At 35.8% G+C, this 12,981-nt stretch overlaps 1 protein-coding gene across 1 annotated transcript in view; it reads left to right on the top strand.

Moving 5' to 3' along the window:
* Positions 1–12: 12 nt before the first annotated feature.
* The window catches only part of LOC138334017 (3'-5' RNA helicase YTHDC2-like), a 62,152-nt gene continuing 49,183 nt past the window's right edge, over positions 13–12,981 (top strand). The window contains 2 exon segments of the mRNA XM_069282737.1: positions 13–209; positions 5,846–6,042. Of these exon segments, the coding sequence (XP_069138838.1) occupies positions 145–209; positions 5,846–6,042 (262 nt within the window). The 5' untranslated portion in view covers positions 13–144.

Here is a 12,981-nt window from a genome sequence, read left to right as displayed (position 1 = left end):
AAGTCTTTCATTGTCATTTTGTAATATTTGATTAGTTAATAATCCATGTGTTTGCAATATACATAAACAATGATTATTTATGTTCGTATTGAATACTTGGATGTCATTTTCATTATCCTTAAGAGTCTCACTGAGAATTCTGCAATGGCTGCTAACTGGAAATACGGCAGAAGTGAACCTCCGCCAGGGACAGGGGGTTCCTTTGCCAGGTAAGCGTGTTTCAGTTTTTGTCACACGTTTAATTACGAATAAAAAATGGTATGTGTGCAAAGGAAAACGTTTGATCTTCCATCATAATTTTTTCTTTGAAAAATGATCCGCTGTATTGTATCAAGGACGTCGCCACGCATATGTACTTGTATGATCACAGACGTTTTGAGACATTTTTTGCGGTTTTTTCGCTCAGTTTCGCTCATTGACATCATTGGTAAGCTAAGACTAGCTTGTGGAGATGTGCGTGTAGCGGTCAGTTTTTGTCACAATTGTTTCGTTTAATTACTGAATAAATAAATGAGTAGGTGTGCTAAAGGAAAAACGTTTGATCTTCCATAATTATTTTTTCCTTTGAAAAATGATCATCGATAGGCCTAATATATCGTCTGCTTGATTCTTTGGTCTTCAGAATCTGTATTGTACTCGGCAAGTGACGTCGCCATCGCATATGTACTTGTATGATCACAGACGAATTTGAGACATTTTTTGCGGTTTCTTTCAGAAGAAGGCTTTATTGACTGAATTGGAGTGGAAATGATAATCGTACAGATGCGATGGCGAGAATTTTCTTTATTTTCTTCATATCTCCACTTGCATTGTATTTTCTTGGTATCTCCATGAAATAAATTTGTAGTTTGTGTTTTTGTCAACTTCTGACATAGCTGATACTGTATACATATTATGTAGACATGGCCTACCTTGCCACCAGACTTATACAGTACTTAGGCATTTAAACAGATTTATGTCTGCATGGTGTAAGGGCTGATTGATGTCTGCATGGTTTAAGAGCCAGATCGCAGTTGTAGCCTATACATGAAAAGATGGAACTCGCAGATACCGTATGATGTTGCGCCAATTCAGTCATCTCCGATTCAGGCTGCTTACAAAACATTACAAGACCAAGAAGCGTCACTTAGCTTGGTCTTAAATTCAACAAATGATTAATTTATCTACCCACACTCCCACAGCAATCTCTTTTATCACGCATGCATGCACATTATATTATGAAAATATACATATAGGTTCGTAGTTTCTTTTCCAAAACTTCAAATTTTCCTCCTTGTTGTCGCCATTTTCTTATAGTACATGCAAATCACCATTAATATTTCATGGATTGCTATATTAGGGTAGATAAATTGTTCATTTGTTGAAAAGACCAAGGCGCGCTTCAAATAGAATGAACAATCATACATGCCTCGATCCACTCCCGGCAGGGTATGAATTCCACCCCATTGCCGCTAGTGTTGCAAGCCCCGCTGTGATCCACATGCACACTTTGAGACTGATAAAAATATATTTTCGGATAATATCCTTATGCAACTGTATTGTTCTGACAACTATGATCAATATTCAATTCACAAACCTTTTGATTATAATGTTTCATCAACTATTAGTGGTAAAATCCAAGGCAAACACAACACATGTATAATTCTGTTCAAATACCCCGCCATGTTTGATTTACCGGAAACCGTGATGAAATGAAACACACAACAGGTAAAATATATATGTTTAAAAGTTTTAAAAAGCCAACAAACTAAGAATTTTTTTTTTTAAGTTCATGTTAAAAACTTTGTGACATTACATTTCTTTCGTAGTGAAAATTTGTAGGTCATTCCATATATGGAACGTAGTTGCCATATTTGGGGTGCAAGGCTTTCGTCTAACGAGAAGCATCATGGTGGCCAAGTGAGCCGTGTCGGAGATGTGAGCCATTCAAAAGTGCTTTAAAACATAATTTAGACATGGAGGTGGGAAAATAAATAATCATTTTATGTTTAAGATGTTTTATATTGTTGAATTTCATTACAAAATTATGTGACACACGTGAAATGCAACATTTTCACCACTGGATGTTTTGCAACACTATGGTCAATGGGACGGAATTGTAGCTCTGACGACGACCATATATCAGAAATCTTCTGTCCGTCGTTCAGAGCTACGTCATTGCAGCTACGCTTCTAAGTGGTCAATCTAAATCAGAGATGACCTAGCCTGATACCAAATGGTGTCGGCGAATTCCACCTTTTGATATAGCAGTGCGCTCTGGCCCTACATGTGTATATACATGTAGTAATACACCAGACATCAATCAGATTCAATCTGTCATAATGTCTACGTCTGGTGTCAGCACCAGAGTATCTCTGGCTACTTCTGACAGTTACTGACTACTGAAGCACATAAAAAATCATAACTATCAATATAGCCTCAGTATTAATAATATTGGCCTATACGATTCCACACTGGGCTTCTTACAAAGAAACATAAAATAGGGTCAGCATCAGTTAAGGCCCATGATATACAAACTAGTCCATCCATCTCTAGAATACCTATACAGTGTGAGATCCTTACACCCAAGAAAACACAGAAAAAAAGGGAAATTGTACAATTGTGTAGTAGTCCAGTAAAAATACGAAAAATAGAGGATCTTAGTATTTTACCATGAAAAAAGTCGCCAAAAATCATATGTGCGGAAAGTCGTTTTTTCAACACCCGAAAAATAAGAAAATATATAGAAATTACACTTTTGACCACTTTTAAAGTACAATATCTGCTATTTTTGCAATACTTGAAATATGAAATCTCGTATATAGTAAGAAAAACTTCAGGTTAGCACAAATAAGTTGAAATGAAACAATAATGATCAGTCAATCCAAGAAATAAAGAAGGATGAAAACGGCTCAAAACCTTTTGAATTTAGCTAGCATTACCGTTTTTGTTCTTTTTAGATGCAAACATTTATAAAATCTTACCCTGAACTATATAAGATTATGTTTTATGCCTTAAAGAATTACATTTTCTTTGATATTAATGCATGATCGATAATACATTAGCTAGAAAAAACCTAAATATTAACTCGTGCCAATTTGAAGTGATTTTATAATTAGATTTTTGGCAAAACACCCACTTTGGTAGTTAATATTTCGGAAAATAAAAAAGCAAATGCTTCCAAATATGTTATATCCTTTTTTGTATATTTTGTACTTGTTATTTAGATCATTTGTTGTAAAAACGGTATAAATATGCACATCTTATTTAGTAGTAAAAACTTCCTATCTAGTTAATTTGGCTGAACACCAAAATATGTCTTAAGTCCATAAATTTGCAATACAAAAATCTTAATTTTTCGAATATGCTTTATTCAATTGTCATAAAATTTTGCCAGTAAATAAATCAGAACTGTGATGATTTTCAGCTATAAAATTGAACTTGAACTTTTATTTTATTCCATTATCTCATTGATAATTATGTAACCCCCATCCGGTTCTATTATGGAAAAATGAAAAACTGACCTATGCAAATATTTGATCAAAAAGAAACTTCAATCTCACTTTATAAAGAGCGCTCCATTATGGTGGTAATATCTGCCAAAGGATTTTGCAATCTGATTAGTCACAAAATAGATATTAACATTTTTGACATTTCAACTTAAGGACTTAGTCAATTAGAGAAGTTTAGTCCAATTGGCACTAAATGAGGATTTGATTGACCTCACGTCTTTTATATTTGGGGGTATCTTGATAAAGTAGTCTCTTTGAGGTGAGTATAGCCTACATAGAATCTGAATTAATAACTATCTAAACACTTAAGACGGTACTTAGTGAATAATTCTTAAATGAAAAAGACATATTATTCAATTTGGACTTCAAATGTCCTTGGAAAAGGCAAAAAATCCAAACTTTGAGCAACCATGTTATCTCCAGTAGTGAAAGTAAAATGTTTTAGTTTTAAAGCCTTTAATCAACAAGTTTTATTTAAAAAGATTCCACCAAAATGAGTATCAATGGTATTGTTGATAATAACAATTTTTATCTTAACAATCCAACAAAAGCATATTTGGCTGTTACAAGGACATAATTATGCAATTTTCATGCTGTCATCCTTTTTCCCTGTGTTGATATCAACTTATGTTTTTGGCAATCTGTGCTGTCCTTATCACGTTCTTGCCATACATTAATTTTCTAGTATCTCATGATAACCATGTAAGTTTATATTTGGCTTCAAAGTTGGCAAATTATGCAAATATCCCTATTTTTTCAGATTTTTTGGGGGTCAAGAAAAACACTTTCCCAAATTTTTGTTTGTGGCGACTTTTTTTCTTGTATAAAACAAAGTAAGATCTGTATGAAAAACAAAGAAAAAATTCTGTTGCAATTATTTTGGGGTAACACCCGATCTTTTCTGGACTATAGGGCATTGCAGTAAACTCATCTTACCAAAGCTAGTTCACTTGCTTCACTACCATATTTTTCATTTTTTTTTTTCTCTACAGATTGCTGTCAACATTGCTGTCTGTAACTTGTTGATTTCTTGAAATCGATCATTATGTATCTCTCTGCGCTGAAGAGTTCCATTTTAGGCGAAATCATTTTTAGACCGCTAGCATGATGTTATTCAAATCGCCTTTTGTCTGTGGTCCGTTGTCCGTCTGTTAACTTTTCGTGTTAATACTATTTGAACTCCGAAAGTGCTGAAGGAATCTTTCTAAAATAGGTTCCCCTAGGGCTCTAAGTTGTGCATACTTCATTTTGAGACTGATTGGTCAACAAGATGGCCGACCGGCAGCCATCTTGGATTTTGATATTAATGCTATTGCCATTTCTCAGAAATTACTTAAAGATGCTCCACCGCCGACAGAGCATAAAAGATATTCATTATTTGAACAATAATTGGTGTTTATATCATCGTGTATATATATGTCTAATTAACACAAAAAATAATATAAAATAATTTATTTTGCCTTTGGTGCAAGCGCAATCAGTACTTCATTCCATATATATACGATATAGTACCACAAATTTTTTTCAGGATGCAATGTTAATTATTTTTCATATTTTTAACTAGTAAAATTAGAAGCTCAAACTTTTCACTGTTGGTAATGGTGTAAAGCACATTACTTTTTTAACTGAAGAAAAATACTGAATCGTCTGCTCCTTACTTTTTTAACTGTTTTTATACCATATGTCGGCGGTGGAGCAATCTTTAAGGGATCTGTCTCAAATGTCATAGGTATAGGTTCCCCTAGGGTGTTAGTTGTGCATATTGCATTTTAGGACCAATCGATCGGTAAACGATGTTGGATATATAAAGGCCGCCATCTTGGATTTTGATACTTAAAGATTGTACTTAACGCTATTTCTCAGAATGTACTGAAGAAATCTGTCTTTAAATTCCAAAATTTAATTCCAAAGAAAAGACCCCTCTTTTAACTGTCCGACAATAATAATTATCAATCTTTTGGTGGGTGCCAAGATCTCTCTGGGATCTCTTGTTCATAGATAAACATTTATACACAAGCAAAATCTTGGTATATATACTCCTTATTAAAGCATGTATCAGTGTTTCAGACTGATTTCAAAATCTATAGGACATTTTGGGAGTTTTACAAAAAATATTGTTAGGACATTCTGATTCTCTATTGAATGATTTTCAAAAACTTTAGGACATTTTTGAAGAGTACCGGCAAAAAGGTCCAAATTTGCCCCAATCTGAAACACTGATGTATGTAAATTAAGGCAGTGTATTTAGAAACCAATACACTATAGTGGCTAAATAGAATCTTGCGGCAGCACAGCCCTTAGTCAATGCGCCTTCATTTCCAATGATTTAATTAATATTGTTTATCTTCGTCTAGGGTAATGCAGAGAGGTGATGGATCTTCTCCTCGGCCGTCCAGTACCAACAGTTCCCAGAGTTTCCATAGCTTTGCCTCTAGTGAGGACTATCAGGATCATGGACCTAGACCTGGCCAAGATATCTGTATCGGGGAGGAAGTCAAGATAGCTATTCATTTAGCTATTGAGCGCTTTCGTATGAATGAAAGTCAAAAAGGTAATCCTAAAAAAATAATAAAAAATTCTTCTTCATTCATTCCGATAATTCTTATTCATTCATTCTGATTATATTTCTTTGATATATGTCTTTTATTTGAAAAGAACAAGAATAATGTTTGCTATATGATTTATAATAGACATTTGAAAACTATATAAATATTATATGTCTTGTATGTTCAATTTGTACATGTTGTGACTATCATATATAATTCCTAGTCACTAGAGTCAGTTACATATAGAGCTGAAATGAATATTCGAATATGTGTATTTGCGAATGAATATTCAAATATGTGTATTTGCGAGTGAATATCTATTAACGAATATTTGAATATTAATATAGTATTCCAATTTAATATTCGATAAATATTTACCTCCCGTTCTGTATCCCTTATGACGCATTATTATGAGATAAAGTTTTACTTTCAGTTTACTTATTATATATATGAGATAAATATTGGTAAAAGCATTTAAGAAAAAAAATGTTTATTGCAAATATGATAAAGATGAAAATGATTACGTACCAGATGCATGTTCAATCATGCAATGATTTAATTCATGAAAAAAAGGCCGACTGAAGTGGGTTGTTTACACTCGCAACACAATGGCGGACTCATTTTTGCTACGATTTTCTGCGGTACGGTTCTCGAGAAAGTAATAGTAAAATCGTCAATAATAATAAAATGTCAAACAATAAGTTAATTATATTGCTTAATTATTATGCATGTGCAAAAAATGTTCATAGACAGTAAAAAAAACGGTCTTCTGAGTGACTGCTAACTTGCACACGTTACACATGTCGGTCTTTCCCAGGATTCTGTCAAACTATTTTGCTGTGTTTTAGCTAAATAATCAGCAATCAACTTTATGCACGTAGTATACAGGTAGTTTAGGGCATTGATGTTATAAACATCACACTGTAGTAAAACATTGTTTAATTGATCTCTGCAACGACATGCATTTGCTCAATACACAAATGATGAAGCCCATATTTACTTCTGGTACAGTGGCGAGCGGGAAATTTGAATTTGTACGGAGAGTGGGAGTTTCAAAGATCTTTGACATTAAGGTCCGATTATTCAAATAGTATTCAAATACATCAAACGAATATTCAAATACAGTCAAACCTCGATGTATCGAAGTTCAAGGGACCGTCAGAAAAACTTCGAAACATCGAGACTTCGAATTATTCGTGGTTGAAATTAGACCAATGTTTTATTTACCATGACCAAATGTGGTAGTTGTGTACATGTCGTCTCCGTTCCGTAAACTTTATAATCATTGTATTTACCACAATTGCAAGCAAAACAAAATAAAAACGAAGTATGCAATTAGTCACATGTATTGCTATCGTTAGCAATACATACGTATATTATAAACAAGACTTACGTGTACTAGGCCTAACCCATGTACAAGTGTTCGTTTGGTGACTATTTAAGCGATGGTTAATATTACAGAATGAATATAAAAACGAAAACATGTTGTAAAAACGAAACTAAAAAGGAGGAACCGAAAGCGCTACAACACCTACAAAATACTTTGATTTAGAATGATCAATTTGCTCCAATATTTATGCCAAAGTTGTGCAATGTAACAGTTTTGAGTAGAGTTACTAATAATGTGGCTCGCTTTTTACCGTTCCGTAAATTCTACAAACCGCTACCTATGGCAGCGGCGAACATCAAAAACGACTAACCGTATCTTTGCCGTACTAATGATTTAATAACGCAGCTTGTAAAAACAAAGCACCGGGTATCGGCCTGATTAGTGATATTAATTATCGTGATGATATCAAGCTAGCAACACAAGCTGTCATAATCCCTATTGTCCGGCGAAGGGTCGTCGCGAGACAGCTAGATGTGACAGCATGCCGCGGGGTATGGGCGAACACCTGATCTGTACAGGTAAATTTTTATTCGAATCATCGAGTGTCAGTTACCTATGATTCTATAACAAATGGTTCATGAAAAAAGTTCGATACATCGAGAACTTCGATTCATAAAACTTCGATTCATACATGGGTTAGTTTGTAATGTTATATAGAGAAAAAATTCGGGACCAAACATAAAGTTCGATACAGCGAGAAATTTGATTCATCGAAGTTCGAATCATCGAGGTTTGACTGTATCAAAATTTGCTATTCGTTTCAGCTCTAGTTGTATGCAAAAAGTCTTTCTGAAATTCTGGCAACAATTCTAAATCACAAATTTATACCTTGGTAATATATGTGCCTGACTGCAGACTGACTGGTAATCAGGCACTACATGTATGATTGCGTGTCCGCATCATTAGATGGTGGGCTATTCAAATCACCTTTCGTCTGTGGTCCACCGTCCATGGTCCGTCATCCGTGGTCCGTCTGTATACAATGCTTGTTACCGCTATTTCTCAGACTGTAGTGAAGGGCTCTGTCTCAAATTTCATATGTAGGTTCACCTAGGGCACACAGAGTGTCATGCAGATTTTCAGACTGATCCGAAAAACAATATGGCCGCCAGGCAGCCATCTTTGATATTGTTAGTTGATGTTTGTTACCGCTATTTCTCAGAAAGTACTGAATGGTCTGTCTCAAATTTCATATGTAGGTTTCCCTAGGGCCCAAGGAGTGTCATGCTGGTTTTCAGACAGATTGGTTAACAAGATAGCTGCTAGGCAGCCATCTTGGATTTTGATAGTTGAGGTTTGTCACCGCTATTCTTCAGAAAGAACTGAAGAGATCATTCTCAAATATCATATGTAAGTTCCCATAGGGCCATGGTTGTGCATATTGCATTTTAGGAATGATATGTTAACAAGATGGCCACCATGTCGCCATCTTGGATTTGGATAATTACAGCTGTAACTATGGACGAGCTCAGCAATGCAAGTGTGGTAAGGAATGATACCAAGACTGTTATACAATATATACATGATTTATTTTACAAAATATACATGATTGTTTTTGGGTTTTTCCTTAAGTAAAACTAGATACACTTATTGCACAAATTACACATATGATACAATATTATACAGAAGTACCTATAAAAGCTAATTACATATAATACTTATAATAAACCCCTAGAGTCCCTTAGATACGATCACTGGAGTTTTACTATTTATACCACTATCTTGGATGATAAAATCAATAAAATATAATTTTTAGCAATATATATATACCTAACACCAAGTTACAAAATGACAGTGCAATTCCGCATTAATGGTTGGTGCATTCCAACAGGTGCGGTTCACTCAACAGTGACGATTATATAACGTGGCATTGTAAACGTTCAATAGTAGTAAACAATTGACTAACTTACGTGATAAATATTGCTATTATAAAATGATTTGCTATATTACATCAATTAAATAGTTTAAATGTTCCCACGAACTAATATACTATATAGAAATGACCCTAGCATGTACATGTGTGCGTATGTAAACAACACACCGCATTATAATACACTACACAGGTGAGTTAATTAGGAGATACCTGGCTAAACTAATCACTTGTTAGACTCATAGATAGCAATACACAGGTATGGACATGATATAATATTGACAAATGGGTAAAAACTCACCACAATCTGTAGTTTGTGCTCTTGTACAAAAATCTGCACGTGGAGTATTATCATTCACGCATGGCTATATACCTGTCGCTACACAGTTATAGCTAATTGCAGACCAGAGAGCGGATAACTAAATTCCATATTTATAATGCGCAAAACAATAAAAACTGTAAAATGATTAAAAAATATATATGTGACCGTAGCATATGCCCCCGCTAAAAGAATAAACGTTGGGGTGCATACAACAAATTCTATTTTACAAGAAGGTCACAATATTTTACTGGAATATCTCTTGGAAAATCTAGGGAAATGCATGTAGTCTACACTCAACTCAAAAAATCTGCGCCTACATTTTCGCTACCCCTAATGGCCAGGACACGGAATCTGTGAGGTTGCAGTTGTAGGGCCCATTGCATAAGTTGAGCATTGGTTCCTTTCGACTTATTCAAGTAGAGTAAGGGTTGGTGATCTGTCTCCAATACAAATTTTCTTCCATAGAGTTATCTCTCAAACTTGGCAATTCCCCACACGACTGCTAGACACTCTTTCTCTATGACAGAGTATGACGTTTCTCCTCCTTTGAGCTTCCGGCTCCCATAAGCTACTGGGTGTGGAATGCCATCCTCTTCCTGAAGAAAGATTGCTCCTATTCCGTAATCGGACGCATCTGTTCGCAGTATGAACGGAGCGTCTAAATCAGGAAGTTTCAGAATCGGATCTGAAGACATTAGTTTCTTTAGCGTATTGAAGGCTATATGTCCTGGGTATCTTTCCAGATTACTCTGTTTGGCTGTCCTTTGCATGTCGGGTCAGTCAGAGGTACCGCAATAGTTGCAAAATCAGGGACAAATTTCCTGTAGTACCCCGCTAATCCAATGAATGATCGGACTTGTTTCTTTGTTTCGGGGACAGTCGATTCCATGATAGCCTTGACTTTGGCAGGATGTGGCTGCAAACGCTGTTCACCAACCAATGCAATCATGCATGTGGCCCAAACATTCCAAACTACGATATCCTATGGCGCATTTTGTTGGTCTAGCGATGATTCCTGCCTCCCTTAGTTTTCCGAACAGTTCCTTCAGGACCTCAAGATGTTGTTCCCAGGTTTTCTTGTAAATAAGTATGTCGTCGACTAAACTCTCGATATTGCGCATCCCCTTGAGTAGAATCCTCATGAGTCGACAAAATGTCGCAGGGGCGTTCACGAGACCGAAGGGCATTACGAGGAAATGGAAAAGCCCCACTGGGGTTGTGAAAGCAGTTTTCTGTTTAGATGACTTGGCTACAGGAACTTGCCAGTATCCCTTGCTTAAATCCAATCTTGAAAAGTAATGATTGCCAGCTAGCCTAGTAAATATCTCTTTCGCGTTTGGCATAGGCTCTGCGTCGAATATCGTAATTCGATTAAGCTGACGGTAGTCGATACAAAAGCGGTTTGTGCCATCTTTTTTCCTTACTATAACCACAGGAGCAGAATATGGCGAATCAGATGGTTCTATGACCCCCATCTGTAACATCTCAACTTCTTTTTGGATTGTCTCTTTCATGTGAAAGGGTAGAACGAATATACGTACCCAGCCTACTATACCTTTCGGCCGGGTACAAATTGGTACCTGTGTCGTAGTGGAGCACTGCCTCCGAAAATCACTCGGGCATATAGTTATCGATACTTTTTTGAAGGTTTCCAATTATTTTATGCCTATACATGAATTTACATATTATGTTTGTCCAAAACAAACATAACTACCATTCTTAATATCTACCGTACCGTACCGACATGCCATATAAATTCCCTTCAGAAAGACCTTAATATGTATTATTTAAAAAAAATGCCTCAATGAGAATTTGATGTTTTATGTGGTTCAGTTTTATTGCCTAGTAGGTAAGTTATTATAATATCAAACAAGTCCGATAAAAATGCAAACAAACGTTTTATAATGGTTTGCATAATCATTACTTTGCTCCATAAGCAGAAATAGGCACCAATTGTAGCTCTAAATACGACACCATTTTCTGTCAAAAAGTCTTTTGAGCTACAATATTGCAGCTTGTGATATAGGGCAAAGGATGATTATTCGCTTTGACTGGTTCAGTAACTGTGGTTCTGATTTCATGTTGACAAATGGGTAAAAACTCAACACAATCTGTAGTTTGTGCTCTTGTACACATATCTGCACATGGAGTATTATCATTCACGCATGGCTATCTACGGTCTACCTGTCGCTACACAGTTATAGCTAATAGCAGACCCGAGAGCGGATAACGAAATTCCATATTTATAATGCGCGAAACAATAATAACTGTAAAATGATTAAAAAAATATATATGTGACCGTAACAACAGCTATTTCTCAGAAAGAACTGAAGGAATTATTCTTAAATTTCATATGTAGGTTCCCCTTAGGGCCCCAGTCTCGCATATTTCATATTGGGATCAATCGGTTAACAAGATAGCCGCCATAAATTTAAAGACCTATTTTTCTCACAAAGTACTGAATGGATCGTCATCAAATTTTCATGTAAGCTCTTCTAGGGCCCTAGTTCTGCCTATTGTATTTTGGGACCGATTGGTTAACAAGATGGCCGCCAGGCAACAATCTTGGATTTTGTTAGTTCAAGTTTGTGACCGCTATTTCTCAGAAAGTACGGAAGGGATTGTTCTCAAATTTACATGTAGGTTGATCGAGGGCCCTAGTTCTGCCTATTGCATTTTGGGACGGATCGGTCAACAAGATGGCTGACCACCATCTTTGATTTTTAGGTCACCTGAGACGAAGTCTCAAGTGACCTATTCTAATCGCCTTTTGTCCGTCGTCGTGCGTCGTGCGTCGTATGTCCGTAAACAATTTACATTTTCGACTTCTTCTCCAAAACTGCTGAAGCAATTTCAATGAAATTTTGCACAAACCTTCTAAGGCATAAGGCCAATCAAAATTGTGAATTATATGGTCCCCACCCCCCAGGGGGCTGTGGGAGGGGCCAAAAGGGGTAAAATTGAGTAAAATTTCAAAAATCTTCTTCTCTACTCACAGATGTGGTAGAATCAAATACTCTTCATAGATAGAAAGGTCTTAAGGTCCTTTGCAAAAATTGTGAATTATATGACCCTGGGGTCTCTAGTTTCCCCCTGGGGAGGGGGTTAAGTTTACTATACTTTATATTGAGAAAACACTTTTTTGCGCATTATTTGGTCATTTGTAATAGGAAATGAGTCAAATGTTGTCAGAATTATCAGTATGAGATGGCCATTTAATCCTATTAACAAATTTTCTATGACTGACCCCCAGGGGCCTTAGGGGCGGGGTCAAAAGGGGTCAAATAGGCTAAAACTTCAAAAATCTTCTTCTGAAATTCTGGAAATGGTAGAATCAAATACTTTTCATAAATAGAAAGGTC

The sequence above is a fragment of the Argopecten irradians genome, chromosome 10, assembly GCF_041381155.1.
Source record: "Argopecten irradians isolate NY chromosome 10, Ai_NY, whole genome shotgun sequence".
NCBI classification, from domain to species: domain Eukaryota; kingdom Metazoa; phylum Mollusca; class Bivalvia; order Pectinida; family Pectinidae; genus Argopecten; species Argopecten irradians.
Note: the sequence above shows the minus strand (reverse complement) of the source record. Positions and strands in the feature narration are given on the sequence as shown.